The sequence below is a fragment of the Oryctolagus cuniculus genome, chromosome 2 (genome assembly GCF_964237555.1).
Source record: "Oryctolagus cuniculus chromosome 2, mOryCun1.1, whole genome shotgun sequence".
In the NCBI taxonomy this organism is placed as follows: Eukaryota; Metazoa; Chordata; class Mammalia; order Lagomorpha; family Leporidae; genus Oryctolagus; species Oryctolagus cuniculus.
The window spans coordinates 31,489,111-31,507,645 of NC_091433.1; the positions used below are offsets into that span (position 1 = coordinate 31,489,111).

At 38.3% G+C, this 18,535-nt stretch overlaps 1 protein-coding gene across 2 annotated transcripts in view; it reads left to right on the forward strand.

Annotated features, from left to right (window-relative positions):
- Positions 1-18,535, forward strand: part of NWD2 (NACHT and WD repeat domain containing 2) — a 192,186-nt gene that overhangs the window by 100,609 nt on the left and 73,042 nt on the right. The window contains exon 3 of one of the 2 annotated variants that reach the window (XM_008274917.4): positions 12,225-12,341. In XM_008274917.4, coding sequence (XP_008273139.3) covers positions 12,225-12,341 — 117 coding nt within the window. Of the gene's footprint in view, positions 1-12,224; positions 12,342-18,535 lie in introns of those variants that run through there. The other variant, XM_051830700.2, reaches the window with a different exon arrangement.

An 18,535-nucleotide genomic window follows, 5' to 3' on the forward strand; every position in this document is an offset into this window, starting at 1 on the left:
CTAAGAATTGTCATGCTTTCATTTCTTAAGTTAATATGTGTGATCAATTCCAGGTTAACTATTTTATGTGATATGGGGTAGGGGTTAAACTCCCTATTCTTTTGCATGTGGATATCCAATTGTCCCAATACCATTTGCTGAAAAGGATATATATTTTTCATTGAATTGTTATGGCACCCTAGTTGAAAATCAGTTGGCCTTAAGTATTAGGATTCATTTCTAGATTCTTTGATTTCCACTGTTAATTGCTAGGGATATCCCATGCCATACTACACTGTCTTATTTATTGTAGCTCTGAGAAACATTTAAAATCGGGAAGTTTGAGTCATCCAAATTTGTTCTTTTATAAGATTCTTTTGATTATGTTGAATCCTTTCAATTTCTATATGAATTTTAAAATAAGCTTCTCAATTTCAGAAAATATACATTCTGGGTGTTTTGTAGTGATTGTGTTGAATCTGTAGATCAATTTGGGGAGTTGTCATCTTAACAATATTGCCTCCCAATACATGAACAAAGAATGTCTTCATTTATTTAGACCTCTATTTAATTTCCTTTCAACAATGTTTTATCGTTCTCAGAGTATAAATTTTACATTTATTTTGTTGTATTTACTCCAAAGATTTTTATTATTTCTCATGCTCATTTAAATAAAAATGTTTCCTTAGTTTATTGCTACTATATATAAATTGCAATTCATTTTTGTCTATCAATCTTCTTTGCATTAAGCAACTGATTATAAAGAATTTTAGTGGATTTCTTAGGGTTTTAACATACAAAATAGTGTCATCCAGAAGCATTTTATTTCTTTTTCTTGCCTAATTGACCTGGCTAGAATCTATAGCACAGTGTTCAATAGAAATATTAAGGGATATCATTCCTTTATTTCTACTATTAGAGAAAAAACTTCCAACCTTCCCCATTAAATATGATATAAACTGTGGTTATTTCATAACTGCCATTTATCAGATTGAGAAAATTTGTTTCTATTACTAATTCATTAACACTTTTTTTGTTTCCATAAACTTTCATTGATTCCAATATCTTTTTTCTTTATCTTTTTTTTAATTTTTTAACTTTTATTTAATGAATATAAATTTCCAAAGTACAGCTTATGGATTACAATGTTTCCCCCCACTCATACCTACCCTCCCACCCGCAACCCTCCCTTTTCCGCTCCCTCTCCCCTTCCATTCACATCAAGATTCATTTTCAATTCTCTTTATATACAGAATATCAGTTTAGCATATATTAAGTAAAGATTTCAACAGTTTGCATCCACATAGAAACACAAAGTGAAAAATACTGTTTGAGTACTAGTTATAGCATTAAATCACAATGTACAGCACATTAAGGACAGAGATCCTACATGAGGAGTAAGTACAAAGTGACTCCTGTTGTTGACTTAACAAATTGACACTCTTGTTTATGGCATCAGTAATCACTCTAGGCTCTTGTCATGAGTTGCCAAGGCTATGGAAGCCTTTTGAGTTCACCGACTCTGATCATATTTAGACAAGGTCATAGTCACAGTGGAAGTTCTCTCCTCCCTTCAGAGAAAGGTACCTCCTTCTTTGATGACCTGTTCTTTCCACTGGGATCTCACTCTCGGAGATCTTTCATTTAGTTGTTGTTGTTGTTGTTGTTTTGCCAGAGTGTCTTGGCTTTCCATGCCTGAAATATTCTCATGGGCTTTTCAGCCAGATCCGCATGCCTTAAGGGCTGATTCTGAGGCCAGAGTGCGGTTTAGGACATCAGGCATTCTATGGGTCTGCTGTGTATCTCGCTTCCCATGTTGGATCGTTCTCTCCCTTTTTTGTTCTGTCAGCTAGTATTTGCAGACACCAGTCTTGTTTATGTGATCCCTTTGACTCTTAGTCCTATCATTATGATCAACTGTGAACAGAAATTGATCACTTGGACTAGTGAGATGGCATTGGTACATGCCACCTTGATGGGATTGAATTGGAATCCCCTGGTATGTTTCTAACTCTACCGTTTGGGGCAAGTCAGCTTGAGCATGTCCCAAATTGGACACCTCTTCCTTCTCTTATTCCCACTCTTATATTTAACAGGGATCACATTTCTGTTAATTTTTAACACTTAAGAATAACTGTGTATTAATTACAGAATTCAACCAATAGAATTAAGTAGAACAAACGAAAAAAATACTAAGAGGGATAACGTATTAAGTTGTTCATCAACAGTCAGGGCAAGGGCTGATCAAGTCATTGTTTCTCATAGTGTTCATTTCACTTTAACAGGTTTCCATTTTGGTGCTCGGTAAGTTGTCACCAATCAGGGAGAACATATGATATTTGTCCCTTTGGGACTGTCTTATTTCACTCAGCATAATGTATTCCAGATTCCTCCATTTTGTTGCAAATTACCAGATTTCATTTTTTTTTTTAATACTGTATAGTATTCTTTAGAGTACATATCTCATAATTTCTTTATCCAATCTACTGTTGATGGGCATTTAGGTTGATTCCAGGTCTTAGCTATTGTGAATTGAGCTGCAATGAACATTGAGGTGCAGACCGTTTTTTTGTTTGCCGATTTAATTTCCTTTGGGTAAATTCCAAGGAGTGGGATGGCTGGGTTGAATGGTAGGGTTATATTCAGGTTTCTGAGGAATCTCCAGACTGACTTCCATAGTGGCTTGACCAGTTTGCATTCCCACCAACAGTGGGTTAGTGTTCCTTTTGCCCCACATCCTCGCCAGCATCTGTTGTTGGTAAATTTCTGAATGTAAGCCATTCTCACGGGGGTGAGGTGGAACCTCATTGTGGTTTTGATTTGCATTTCCCTGATTGCTAGTGATCTTGTTGGCCTGTTGGCCATTTGGATTTCCTCTTTTGAAAAATGTCTATTGAGGTCCTTGGCCCATCTCTTAAGTGGGTTGTTGGTTTTGTTGTTTTGGAGTTTCTTGATCTCTTTGTAGATTCTGGTTATTAATCCTTTATCTGTAGCATAGCTTGCAAATATTTTTTCCCATTCTGTCGGTTACCTCTTCACTCTCCTGACTGTTTCTTTTGCAGTACAGAAACTTTTCAATTTGATGCAATCCCAGTACTTAATTTTGGCTTTGACTGCCTGCGCCTCCAAGGTCTTTTCTAGGAAGTCTTTGCCGGTGCCAATATCTTGCAGGGTTTCTCCAATGTTCTCTAATAACTTGATGGTGTCAGGTCGTAGATTTAGGTCTTTAATCCACGTTCAGTGGATTTTTATGTAAGGTGTAATGTATGGGTCTTGCTTCATGATTCTGCATGTGGAAATCCAATTTTTCCAGTACCATTTATTGAATAGACTGTCCTTGCTCCAGGGATTGGTTTTAGATCCTTGATCAAATATAAGTTGGCTGTGGATGTTTGGGTTGATTTCTGGTGTTTCAATTCTGTTCCACTGGTCTATCCATCTGTTTCTGTACCAGTACCATGCTGTTTTGATAACAACTGCCCTGTAGTATGTCCTGAAATCTGGTATTCTGATGCCTCCGGCTTTGTTTTTGTTGTACAAGATTGCTTTAGCTATTCGAGGTCTCCTGTGTCTCTATATGAATTTCAGTATCATTTTTTACAGATCTGAGAAGAATGTCTTTGGTATCTTGATTGGTATTGCATTGAATCTGTAAATTGCTTTTGGGAGAATGGACATTTTGATGATATTGATTCTTCCAATCCATGAGCATGGAAGATTTTTCCATTTTTTAGTATCCTCTTCTATTTCTTTCTTTAAGGTTTTGTAATTCTCATCGTAGAGATCTTTAAGGTCCTTGGTTAAGTTTATTCCAAGGTATTTGATTGTTTTTGTAGCTATTGTGAATGGGATTGATCTTAGAAGTTCTTCCTCAGCCGTGGCATTACTTGTGTATACAAAGGCTGTTGATTTTTGTGCATTGATTTTATATCCTGCTACTTTGCCAAACTCTTCTATGAGTTCCAATAGTCTCTTAGTAGAGTTCTTTGGATCCTCTAAATAAAGAATCATATCGTCTGCAAAGAGGGATAGTTTGACTTCTTCCTTCCCAATTTGTATCCCTTTAAATTCTTTTTCTTGCCTAATGGCTCTGGCTAAAACTTCCAGAACTATATTGAATAGCAGCAGTGAGAGTGGGCATCCCTGTCTGGTCCCAGATCTCAGTGGAAATGCTTCCAACTTTTCCCCATTCAATAGGATGCTGGCTGTGGGTTTTTCATAAACTGCTTTGATTATATTGAGGAATGTTCCTTCTGTACCCAATTTGCTTAGAGTTTTCATCATGAAGAGGTGTTGAATTTTATCGAATGCTTTCTCTGCATCTATTGAGATAATCATATGGTTTTTCTTCTGCAGTCTGTTAATGTGGTGTATCACATTGATTGATTTGTGAATATTGAACCATCCCTGCATTCCAAGGATAAATCCCACTTGGTCTGGGTGAATGATTTTTCTGATGTGTTGTTGTATTCTATTGGTGAGAATTTTATTGAGGATTTTTGCGTCTATGTTCATCAGGGATATTGGTCTGTAATTCTCTTTCAATACTGCCTCTTTTTCCGGCTTAGGAATTAAGGTGATGCTGGCTTCATAGAAAGGATTTGGGAGGATTCCCGCTTTTTCAATTGTTCTGAATAGTTTGAGAAGAATTGGAGTTAGTTCTTCTTTAAACGTCTGGTAGAATTCAGCAGTGAATCCATCTGGTCCTGGGCTTTTCTTTGTTGGGAGGGCCTTTATTACTGTTTCAATTTCTGTCTCAGTTATGGGTCTGTTTAGGTTTTCGATGTCTTCCTGGTTCAATTTAGGCAGGTTGCATGTGTCCAGGAATCTATCCATTTCTGATAGGTTTCCCTGTTTGCTGGCATACAAGTCCTTGTAGTAATTTCTGATGATTCTTTTTATTTCTGTGGTGTCTGTTGTTACATTTCCTTTTTCATCTCTGATATTATTGATTTGGATCTTTTCTTTTTTTAGTTAGTTTTGCCAATGGGGTGTCAATTTTGTTTATTTTTTCAAAAAACCAGCTCTTCACTTAGCTGATTTTTTGCAATTTTTTTTTGTATTCAATCCTGTTGATTTCTTCTCTGATTTTAATTATTTCTCTTCTCCTACTAGATTTGGGTCTGGTTTGTTGCAGATTTTCTACATCCTTGAGATGCAGTGAAAGCTCATCTATTTGGTGCCTTTCCAATTTCTTGATGTAGGCCCCTATTGCTATAAACTTTCCTCTCAACAATGCTTTTGCCATATCCCATAAGTTTTGATATGTTGTGTTGTTATCCTCATTTACTTCCAGAAAGTTTTTGATTTCTCTTTTGATTTCTTCTATGACCCACTGTTCATTCAGGAGCATGTTGTTCATTCTTCATGTCTTTGCATATGATCTAGGGATTCCTGAGTTGCTAATTTCCAGCTTCATTCCACTGTGGTATGAGCAGCTGCATGGTATGATTCTAATTCTTTTGAATTTGCTGAGACGTGCTTTATGGCCTAGTATGTGGTCAATCCTAGAGAAGGTTCCAAGCACTGCTGAGAAGAATGTAAAATCTTTAAATGTAGGATTGAAAGTTCTGTAGATATCTGTTAGATCCATTTGGGCAATAGTGTCGATTAAATCTGCTGTTTCATTGTTCATCTTCTGTCCGGTTGATCTGTCTATTTCTGAGAGTGGAGTATTGAAGTCCCCCAGTACTATTGTATTGGAATCTAAGTCTCCCTTTAAGTCCCTTCACAAATCTTTTAAATAAACCAGTGCCCTGTAATTTGGTGCATATATGTTTATAATAGTTACATCTTCCTGTTGAATTGAACCCTTAATCATTATATAGTGTCCCTCTTTGTCTCTCTTAACAGTTTTTGTGTTAAAGTTTATTTTGTCTGATATTAATATGGCTACACCTGCTTTTTTCATTTCTGTTGGCAGGGAATATCTTTTTCCAACCTTTCACTTTCAGTCTGCATTCATCTTTGTTGGAAAGATGTGTTTCTTGTAGGCAGCAAATAGATGGGTTTTGTTCCTTAATCCATTCAGCCAGTCTGTGCCTTTTAACTGGAGAGTTGAGTCCATTAACGTTCAATGTTACTATTGATAAGTAGTGACTTTGCCCTGCCATTTTCCCAAAGATATTTTCTAGTATATGCTTTGAGCTTCCTATGATCTTTTACTGGTAGGTTTTCTTCCTTTACCTTCTTTCATACTGATGGCTGTGTTTCTGTGTGTAGCACATCTTTAAGCATCTTTTGCAGGGCTGGACGAGTGGCGACAAATTCTTTCAATTTCTGTTTGCTATGAAAAGTCTTTATTTCACCTTCATTCACAAATGAGAGCTTTTCAGGATATAATATTCTTAGCAGGCAGTTTTTCTCTCTTAGTACCTGGGCTATATCTCGCCATTCCCTCCTAGCTTGTAGGGTTTCTGATGAGAAGTCTGCAGTGAATCTAATTGGAGATCCTCTCAGAGTAATCTGACATTTCTCTCTTGTACATTTTAGGATCTTTTCTTTATGTTTCACTGTGGTGAGTTTAATTACAACGTGTCGTGGTGAGGATCTCTTTTGGTCATGTTTACTGGGGGTTCTATGAGCTTCCTGTACTAGGATGTCTCTGTCCTTCTCCAAACCTGGGAAATTTTCTGCTAGTATCTCACTAAAAAGACCTTCTAATCCTTTCTCCCTCTCCATGCCTTCAGGAACTCCTAGAACCCGAATGTTGTTTTTTTTTTAATAGTATCCTGTAGATTCCCGGCAATATTTTTTAGATTTCTAATTTCCTCTTCTTTTCTTTGGTTTGACTGTATACTTTCCTGTTCTCTGTCTTCTAAGTCCGATATTCTCTCTTCTGATTCACCCATTCTGTTTTTAAGGCTCTCTAATGTGTTTGTCATTTGATCTATTGAATTCTTCACTTCATTATGATTTCTCATCACTATCACAGTTTCATGTTCTACTAGTTGTTTCATTTCATTTTGATTCCTCCTTAATATTTTATTTTCGTGAGAGAGATTTTCTATCTTGTCCATTAAGGATTTCTGTAGTTCAAGAATTTGTTTTTGAGAACTTCTTAATGTTCTTATCAATTTTTTGAGATCTGCTTCTTGCATTTCTTCTATGTCATCATCTTCATAATCTTGAATTGGGGTGTCTTTTTCATTTGGGGGCATCATAGTGTCTTCCTTGTTCTTGTTACCTCAGTTTCTGCGTTTGTCTGGCATTGTGGAGATATTCTTTGGTTTCTTCACTGTGGTGCTTTTTCTCATTATATTATGACTCTAGATTAAGTGGACTGTCTGCTTTTGATGGATCCTTAGTGGCTGTGATGGGTGTGCCAGAGAGCTCTGTTTGGTTCTTCAGGGTTAAGGGTGTGCCAAAGGTGACTCACCCAGATTGTTCTCCCGCTCGCTCTCTCTCTCTATTTTTTTTTTTTTACTCAGTTGGGAAGTAATTCCAGAAAGCTGAGTGGAATTGAGGAAGTTGATATATGAAATCTGGCTCCTGTGGGTATTCGTCTGCTCTACCCCTGGGACCACACAAAGAGTTTATGCAGCCCTCAGTGTGGTCTGAAATTTCTCCACAGTCTCTCACCAGGTTGCCAAGGTTACCGAGTTTGTGTACTCGGTGAGTTCTCTCGCCCCCCCCCCCTCAGATTTTCACAGTCTCGGTTCGTTAGCTCCACACTTTCATTAGGTCCTATCCTCCTGTTATTTATCCCCACCAGAGTCAGGTTTTTCTGCTTGGCTGATGGCGGGCACCGCTTTACGTATGTCCAAAATGGTGCCTGCTCTTTGTCTTGCTCAGCTTTGTAAGGTGAGTGGAGAGAGAGGCTAGTGTCTGTGCCGGTTCCCCTTATTTATTCGTTTTTTTCTCTCCTCCAGTCAGCCTGGTGAACTTTCCCCAGCAGGGCTTCAGGCCTCGTTCCCTCTAGGCTCTTTCTGCCTTTCCCCGCCAATGTCTCGGGTTACCAAGGTTTTTGTCTCACCTCCCCTTCCAGCATTGGCGCACAGACTCTGTGGCTAGGCTTCCACACAGTGGGTGACCTTGCTCTCCCTGTAGGTCCTCCGTGTCACATCCACTAGATCTGGAAGAGTTTCCTCTGCAATTTTTTCCTGAGCCTTTTCCTGAGACTACAGTAACTACACTTTTATTAAACTATCTTTTCCCAGACTATCGGTGCGCGCCCTCACTATTCCGCCATCTTGACTCCGCAATTCATTAACTCTTAATCATGAAAGAGTGTTCAATTTTTTCTATGTATTTTGAGATGATCATATGTTTTATGGATTTTTATCCTATTAGTATAGGATATTACATGGTTCATTTTTCTGGGGATTAATCAACATTGTGTTCTGGATAAATTGGACTTGGTTGCATTGTATAGTCTTTTATATATGCTAAGGTCTTAGGTTTCCTAGTACTTTGTTGAGAAAATTTGTTTTATGTTCTCAATAAATATTGATCCACAGTTTTCTTGAGCTGTTTTTGTCTCATAGTCTAAGTTTGGAAGAATGCCTTTTTCTGATTTTTCAGAATTTGTAGAGAATTAGGATTAATTTTTCCTTAAACATTTGATAGAAATTGTCAGTGCATCACTCTGAACCTGGGCTTTTCTTTTTGTGTAGTGCTACTTTTTTAAAATTACTTTTGAATCTTTTATAAAAGATTCATTATAAATGACTATTTCATATTTAGTCAGTTTTTGTCATTTTTGTCTCTCTAGGAATTTGTTCATTTCATCTAAGATTTCTAATACATTGGCATACAGTTGTTCATAGTGTTTTATAATTATTTTGATAAGGTCAATTATAATGGCCCTTGTTTCACCTCTGATTTAGTGATATAAGTCTTCTCTATTTTAATTGTTAATCCTGCTAAAGTTTTGTCCATTTTATTAATCATTTCAAATAAACAATTTTTGGTTTCACTAAGTTTCTGTATTTATTTCTCTATTCTGTTTCATTAATTTCCATTGTAATCTATTACATCCTTGTTTTCACTCTCATAGCTTGATCTTCATTGCTCTCCTTCTTCTAATATTTTAAGGTGAAAAGCTATATTGTTGATTTGCGATCTTCTTTCTAAATCTAGATATTTAAAACTACAGCTTTCATCACTGTTCTAGCTGCATCATACAAGTTTTGGTATGTTGGGTCTTCATTTTCATTCCTCTCAAAGTATTTTTTTTATTTTTTCATGATTTCTTCCTTTACTAATTCGTTATTTGGAAGTATGATAGTTTGCACAAATTTGTGAATGTTCTAAATTTGTTTGTGGTATTTAATTCCATTACACTGTGTTCATTGAACATACTTTATGTGATTTAGAATTTTCTGAAGTTTATTGAGGCATACTTTATGAACAAATACATATTCCATCTTTTGTGTACTTTATGAACCAGATATTCTGCTGTTTGATAGATTAGTCCATAGATATAAATTAGGTCTAGTTGGTTGATAGTATCTTCTAAGTCTTCCAGTATTTTGTTGAGTTTCTACCCATTTGTTCCTCCCTTTACCTAATGTTAATATTCAAATCTACAGTTATTAGTTATTTATTTCTTCTTTATTTAATTATTTATTTCTTGCTTTATTTCTGTCTGTGCATCATGTCTTTTGGGGCTCTGTGGTTAGTTGCATGTACATTTGTAAATGTTATATGTTCTTGAAAGAGTGATCCTTTTATCATAAAATACCTTCTTTAGCTGTGGTTACATTTTATACTTATAATCTATTTTGTGTGACCTTAGTAATTACTGCTTTGTTTGCATAATACATACTTTACCCATCCTTTTACTTTCACCCTATTTATATATTTGAATCTAAAATAGTCACCTGTAGACAACATATATATGCCACAGGCGGAGGATTAATCAAGTGAGCCACAGCACCAGCCCCAAACATATGGCTCAGTCTTGTTTTTATCTAATCTGAAAATCTCTATCTTTATTTAAAATTAGAATTAATCCATTCACATTTAGTGACATTATTGATGCAATTGGATTTACATCAGTAATTTTACATTTTTCTGTGTCTCATGTGTTTATCTGTTCCTCTTCTACATTGTTTTTGCATTAAGTGAACATTTTAATTCCTTTAATTATTAATGATTTTGCTATATTTTTACTTATTAATTATTTTAAGTATGCAAGTGTGTTTCAAAAGTTTGTGTGGAAATAAGGATTAAAATATAAGTTTATTTTGGTTCAAAAACTTTTAAATCCATTGATTTATTTAAAGGTTTATTTATTTATTTGAAAGCAGGAGCTACACAGAGAGAGAAGGAGAGACAGAGAGATGGGTTTGGGGGAGGGTCTTCCATCCCAGTTGGCCGCAACAGCCAGAACCGCACCAATCTGAAGCCAGAATCCAGGAGCTTCTTCCGGGTCTCCCATGTGGGTGCAGGGCTCAAGGACTTGAGCCATCCTCCACTGCTTTCCCAGGCCAATGCTTACTCTATGTATATCTTTGAAGTAAGATTGGCACATGTAGTCATGGCATCTAGAGTTTCAACTCCAGGGACAGCCAGCCAGAGCCACGCTCCATGCATCCACACTGTCCCTTTCTTGACTTTTAGTTTATCAAGTTGCTCTTATCATTGAAAGAATCGTCAAGCATCACTAACATCCCAAGTGGGAAAATTAGGACCACCTCTGAGTTAAGACTGAGAGACACATAGTGGGATATTAATTTAATAAACCACACTGTGCAACATCTGAAGTACCCAGAAAGATTCATAACAGATAAGCCATAAATGCTATTTATTTACCTTTTCATTTTGTTGAGCACATGCACCTTGCAAGTCACAGGCTATCCATTATTTATTGAATTAGATTTTTATATCCTTATTCTGGTCTTGCTCTATTACTAGATGACTTCTGTGCCCCTAAAGCTCAGTAGTTCATAGCTGTTTCTAGCAGAACTTACTGTGATGGTGAAATACTCTGTCTCCATGTCCAGTATGGAGCCAGTAGTCATTTGGGACTGATAAGCCCTTGAGGAACTGAATTGTTTAATCGTCAATCATTTAAACCTAATATTATGTAGTTCCCTCAAGAGGCTCTCAGACTGGACCGAGGAACTACCATTTCTGATATCCTCTTCCATAATATTGTATGATTAAACCTTGTGATATAGATTAAAGGGAAGAACCTTCAAATCAGTGCCAGAATTTTCATAGATGATAAAATTCATGCAGTGGGCCATGAAAAATTTTTTAAAGAAGCTAACAGGTATCTGTCAGCCTTCTAGAAGCTCAAATAGAGACAACGAGGTGGTGCAAATCCACTTATGTGGGGGCCACAGCCAAGAAATTAGAAGCAAAGTACCTTGGGTCTGCCCAGGCCACACAGGAGGACATCCTCAGTGCTTCCCTCTCACAGACCACAAGGACAGGAGATGCTTTTTCTGCTTGTGGCAGACAGGAGAGGGAAGAAGGAATCTTCAAAGGGACAGTTGGAAACATTTACTTTATGCAGGTAACGGTTGAATAAAGGGAATAAAACCTGTGCTGCTCTCCTTCGCTCTTTTCAAAGAGTGTGCTTATAGACATTTTGCAGACCACAGGAGCGTCTTCCCAAGTAGGCTTTGAAGTAGGGAGACGGAGGATCCCATTATCCTCACTCCCCAGACAGGCATATCCTTTACTCTTTTCCAGTTTATGTTTTTCAGATATGTACTGATGAAAGCCAAACTACTGTAGATAAAACAGATGGAACCAAAGTAACCTGTCCCTGTGGGATAAAACATGATAATAACAAAGATTTGGGTTTCTTTTTTTTCTTAAGATATAGATGTTTAACTTCAGATCAGTGTATGTTCATGACCATAGTAGCTTGCCCTTTTCATAATAAGAAAGACATTATACACTGTGATTTAATTGTCTCAAATAATATGGTAACCTTATCCCAGCTGCTCTCAAACATTTTTTTAAAAAATCCTTTTAGCATTTCAGTCTAATGAAAGGCTGTGCTACAAAGCCTCTGACATTTAGCATTTCATTTTCTCTGGGCCCATGTCAAAAGTGGAAGCAGAAACAAAATAAGGACTAATGTTCACTCCCAGCCCATCGTACTATTTTAAAATGTCTCCTTAGGTGCATCTTTTAAAAATCATTTTCCCTTTGTAAGGAAAAAGCATGCCTCAAGAAAGAGGTGAAAGTCACATTCACTTGACATTGGGCACAGGAATAAAGCCTACAGGTAAATTTAATGTTCCCACAGGTGCATTCATGCTGCCTCATCCCTTTGTTCCCAGGTCATAGATCTGTACTGGGGAGTTGATGAAGATGAATGGGACAGCCCAGAGCTCCAGAAGACACGCATGAAGCTGCTGGAAGATTGCCTGAAAACTTCTGCAGGTCCATGTTTTGTTGTGGGTATAAAAAAACTCATGCTCTATATTAAATTGTAGATGAATGTGAGAATTCTTGCTGACTGATGATACTTTAGGCAATTTTAAAGAGAGAGGGAGTCTTTCTTTTTTATATCTAATTAATTCTAAACTCTCTTTCCCCTCAATACCTGAGAACAAAAACTTCATCAGCTTTTCATAAGAAGTTCTGCAAATTAACGGCTACTAATTTGAAATGGTAAAGGATGACTTGGTTTGACAGCAATCTTAACAACACCTTATGATCAGCAACAAGAATCACTATCACAGTCCCACAGTAATTATCCTAGCTTTCCTTGTCCTATTGCATAATATATTCCATAACAGTATTTTCATTTCTCAACTTTGGAAATTCTGGCATTTTTTAAACAGAGTGGCTGAAACATTGTTAAGCCAAATCAAACACAACAATGCATCAAATCAGCCAATGGGAAATGGTGCCCTGTGAGAGAGTTGTTTCTGTGGTAATCAGCTAGATGCTCATTACAAGCTACAAATTGACAGAGGTTTCTCAAGTGGAACATTATTATTCGTTCATTATTGTTTTCTAAAGAATGCCCACTCCTCTATGTAAATGCTGTGGTAATAAGATAAGTAGGCCATTCTGTGGCTGGTAATTGTGTGAAATCACTGCTTTAATTTAGCTTAAGATAGCTTTATCTTGAATTGAACCGGCTCCCAACAGTCAATAGAGAAGCTGGCCCTTTCAACAGGGGAAGCTCTGGGGCTTGCACGTGAGCACTGAGTGAGTGCTCTGAAAAACAAATCATATCATACCACTGAGGCTCAAGGCTGGTGTGCTTAAAGAGTGTTTAAAAATTTATCTGTGGGGCCAGCATTGTCTCATAATGGGTTAAGCTGCTGTCTGTGATGCCAGCATCCCATATGGGCACTGGTTTGAGTTCAGGCTGCTCCACTTCCGATCCAGTTCCCTGATGATGTGCCTGGGAGAGTAGTAAAAGATGGACCAAGTGCTTGGGCCCCTGCTACTATGTGGGAGACCTGGAAGAAGCTCCTGGCTCCTGGCTTTGGTCTGGCCCCACCCTGGCCATTGCAGCCATTTAGGGAGTGAACCAGCAGATGAAAGATCTGTCTTTCCCACCCTCTCTCTTTGTAACTCTGACTTGCAAATAAATAAACAAAGCTTTAAATGTGCATATCTATATTCAACTCCACATAGTGTTAGTAAGACCTACAGAGATGAGGGGGAATGATGCACGCAGATAGGATAAATTCAATTAGATTTGTGAGCTGAAAGACCATGCTCCCTGTGTGATCTCATGCCCCTACCTGACCCCGCCTGTATGCCCACCTGCCAATCAGGCTATGTAACCACTCCCACTTGGAAGTGGATAAAAGGTCTGGAACACAGTGTGCCCCACCCTTGTTGCCCCACACCTTCAGGTTTGGGCCACTTGCTCCTTGCTTTCCTGCCTGCACCATGTTCCATGTGGCTTGTTCCTGGCCTGCTCTCTGCCTGGTATGGACCCAACTTAGCTTCTAGACTTCTCTTTCTCTGCTAAATAAAGCCCTCACTCCTGCATGTTTCTCTCACTGAATAAAAATCCTTAAAATCTTAAAAAAAAAAAAAAAAAAAAAAAAAAAAACAAACAAAAAAAAACGACCTACAGAGGTAAAATCAGAAATTAGCCAGCTGATGGTCAAGTTCTTAGCAAGAATACTAAAGTGCCTAAGGATCTCCAAAACAATGCTTTTACTATGCTGTATGGGGTAAATTATTTGTTCATCACATACTTATTAAGAACTACTCTGTGCCCGGATCTGCTCTTCATGATGGAGTGTAGTTGGCTGACCCATATAAAATTATCATCTGTTGATTCAGCTTCTTATGATTCAACCTTAGAGTTGAACTAAGAAGATGATATCCCTGGCCGGTGCCGCAGCTCAATAGGCTAATCCTCCGCCAGCAGTGCCAGCACACTGGGTTCTAGGCCTGGACGGGGCGCCAGATTCTGTCCCAGTTGCCCCTCTTCCAGGCCAGCTCTCTGCTGTGGCCAGGGAGTGCAGTGGAGGATGGCCCAAGTGCTTGGGCCCTGCACCCCATGGGAGACCAGGAGAAGCACCTGGCTCCTGGCTTCGGATCAGTGCAGTGCACCGGGCTGCAGCGCTCTGGCCACAGCGGCCATTGGAGGGTGACCCAACGGCAAAGGAAGACCTTTCTCTCTGTCTCTCTCTCTCACTGTCCACTCTGCCGGTCAAAAAAAAAAAAAAATGATATCCCTGCCCCTGTGGATCTTGCATTTATCATGTGGGTGGAAGGGGGAAAGTGAAAATAAAAATAAAAAAAAGAAAGAAAAATAGTAAGTAACATGGTGATGAGTGATATGGATAAAAGTAGAGAAAGGAGAGCTTTGCTTTTTCAAGTATAGTTGAAGAAAACCTCACTGATGTGATGACTTTAGAGGGGATTCAGGGAGCAAGGCAAGAAAGAACCCGGCACATACTCAAGGTTGCAGTATTCCATGGAGAAGGGCTGGGCACGTGCATGGCATGTTCAGGGCATGGTACTAGTAATGGGTAGGTGCATGTGGGGGTACAGATGGGAATGTGGGCTGTGTCCTGGGGTTTTGGTATCTTTGTTTTTCCACTAGTGGAAGAGTAACATCAGACAGAGCAGACTACAGTTGGCTTTTCATTACTTTAACTAAAATACTTGGGAGAAACTATTTAGGAAGGAAGAAGGTTTATTTTGACTTACAGTTTTGGAGGGCCACAGTCCATGACTGGGAAGGTCTCATCAGTTTGTCTATCTGTTGAGTCTGGAGGATGACAGGGTGTACATGGCCAGAAAGCTGATAGAGATGCCAAGCCAAACTCAGCTTAAATAACCAACCCTCTGATAAGAACTACCAATGAGTTCATGACCTTCCACTGGGCCCCCTCCTAGAAGCCTAATTAGATCAATTGATCCATTAATCATGGACATAAGACTTTGGAGTTTAAAATCTACATGATTTGGGGAAACAAATCCTGTTTAAACCATAACAGTAGCTGTTAAAGATAGAAAACTGAGCCATTCCTTACGTGTACATAGCTAAACAACACTGCACAACCTACATAGACTTGTTCTCTTTGACCTTGTCAACACTCTCCTTGAGAGTTAAATAATGCCTCCTTAAAAGTTTAAACTCAAGTCTGGCCTGTGGCATAGTGGGTAAAGCTGCTGCCTTTAGTGCCAGCATCTCATGTGGGAGCCAGTTAGAGTCCCAGCTGCTCCACTTCTCAATCAGCTCTCTGCTAATGTGCCTGGTAAAAGAGCAGAAGATGGCCCAGGTGTTTGGGCCCCTGCACCCACATGAGAGACAAGCTCCTGGCTCCTGGTTTCAGTCTGGCCCAGCCCTGGCCTGGCCATTGCATCCATCTGGGGAGTGAACCAGTGGAAGGAAGATCTCGCTCTCTGCCTCTGCCTCTGCCTCTGTCTGTCTCTCTCCCTCTCTATAACTCTGCCTTTCAATTAAATAAATAACTCTTAAAAAAAAAAAGTTTAGATCCAGTTTACTTTCTTCCTTTAACTAATTTTCAGTTAAAAACAAACAGTAAGACTTCCTAGATCATTAGAAAGGAAGCATATCAATGTTTATAATGCATTTTAACTTTGAAAATATTTAATTTTATCCATATTTTATAGTATTGATTTATACTAAATAAAATGTATATGTGAAAAATTAAAACAAGAGGAAATTAATGTTGGTTTAAAAATACTGGTTTTTATATGAATTAATTCTTACTATAAGTACAGTTTTACTGCCCAAAATATACTTAAAAAATGAGAAAATGCTCATTGTTTTGAACTAGAAAGTCATGTAAATTAAATATTTTCATTTTTTAAGTCCTTTCTTACAAAATTTAAATAAAAATGAATCTACAGTGCCGGTGCTATGGCTTAGTGGGCAAAGCCTCTGCCAGCAGTGCCAGCATCCCATATTGGTGCCATTTCTAGTCCGAGCTGATCCTCTTTCGATCCAGCTCTCAGCTGTGGCCTGGGGAAGTAGCAGGAGATGGTCCAAGTGCTTGGGCCCCTGCACACACATGGGAGATCCAGAAGAAGCTCTTGGCTCCTGGTTTCAGATCAGCAAAAGCTTCAGCTGTTGTGGCCATTTGGGGAGTGAACCAGAGGATGGAAGGCTTCTCTCCCTCTGTATCTCCCTTTCTTTGTAACTCTACCTCTCAAGTAAATAAATAAGTATTTTTTTTTATATTTTATTTATTTATTTATTTTTTTTTTTTTTGACAGGCAGAGTGGACAGTGAGAGAGAGAGACAGAGAGAAAGGTCTTCCTTTGCCGTTGGTTCACCCTCCAATGGCCGCCGCGGCCGGCGCGCTGCGGCCGGCGCACCGCGCTGATCCGATGGCAGGAGCCAGGAGCCAGGTGCTTCTCCTGGTCTCCCATGGGGTGCAGGGCCCAAGCACCTGGGCCATCCTCCACTGCACTCCCTGGCCACAGCAGAGGGCTGGCCTGGAAGAGGGGCAACCGGGACAGAATCCGGCGCCCCGACCGGGACTAGAACCCGGTGTGCCGGCGCCGCTAGGCGGAGGATTAGCCTAGTGAGCCGCAGCGCCGGCCAATAAATAAGTATTTTAAAAAAGGTATCTTAAGCTTCAGATTTTCCAGGTATGTTTTGCTTGTAGAATCGAAGAAACAAAGATGTCTTCACATATTGTATTAAGCTTGTTCAGTTTAAGTTAGCTGTGATAGTTCTGAAATAAGTTCCAATAAAAAATTATTTCCAGTGTACTCAGAAGTTTCAGTAATAAGTAACTTGACTCTCGCCAAAGAAATTTTAGAATAGACAAATGTTGAAAGACAGCTTTCTACTTAGCAATATTTAACTCTTTCAGGTAGAAGCCAAGAAAGGACCATTTACTTAACTGTTACTAACATATAAAATATTTCCATAGTAAATCTTTACTACTATATAAGCTGTTTCCACAGTTTAGGACACTGTGAAGCAAAAGGATTATGGAGAAAAGGAAGTGGGAGAACACACAGTCTCTTTACAAATCTAATTGGAAAGAAAAATGTTCTGTTAAAGCTATAGGCCAAAGGACATCTGCTTCTGAGTAGAACAAGAACTTTTTTAAAACAACAAAAAAAAAGATAAACATAAATATTCTGTTTTTAAATACAGTAGAGAGGTAGAGACAACATGGTTAAGCATGCGTAATTTCCAAAGATGAAAGAGTTCTTTCCTGGTGAACTAGCTTTACAGAAGAGGAACTCCAAAAGCATTGACACTTTTTCCATAAGACATTTGCTTATCACTGGGCAACATGGAAGGATAGGCAACTGGGATGGAAAGAGTAATGTCTTCCATGGTCAATCAGTACTTGAGAACAAATTCTTATAGACCATACTGTGAACAGTCAGCAAGTCTTGCCTGTGAGACATTTTAATTAAAAGTAAACTTAATCCAATTAAAATGGAATGTAAATACAGCCCCATTCAGCTGTTGATGAGATTGTTATGATCTGCCTCTCTACCAGTCTATTTAGGAACTCCTAATTGAAAAGTTTTTTGGTCCACACAATGCTCAGAATACAAAAAAAAAAAAAAAAAAAGAAAGAAAGAAAGAAATTACAAAGTACCAAAAGACAATAAGATATGGCAAGTAATAGACAGGAGTGTTAATTGGTAAAGTCAACAACAGGAGTCACTGTGCACTTACTCCTCATGTAGGATCTCTATCCTTAATGTGCTGTACATTGAGATTTAATGCTATAACGAGTACTCAAACAATATATTTCACTTTGTGTTTCTATGGGGGTGCAAACTGTTGAAATCCTTACTTAATGCATACTAAACTGATCCTCTGTAAAAAAAAAAAAAAAAAAAAAAAAAAAAAAAAGAAATTATCAATTCCCAACTTGACTCTCACTGGGATTAAACATGACAATAGGTCTGCTCTGATTTCATCATCATTTAAAAAAAAATCATCTATTATTTTTCACTTTATGTTTCTGTGTGGGAGCAAACTGTTGAAATCCATACTTAATGTATACTAAGCTGATCTTCTGTATATTAAGATAATTGAAAATGAATCTTGATGTGAATGGAAGGGGAGAGGGAGTGGGAAAGGGGAGGGTTGTGGGTGGGAAGGACGGTATGGGGGGGAAGCCATTGTAATCCATAAGTCGTACTTTGGAAATTTATATTC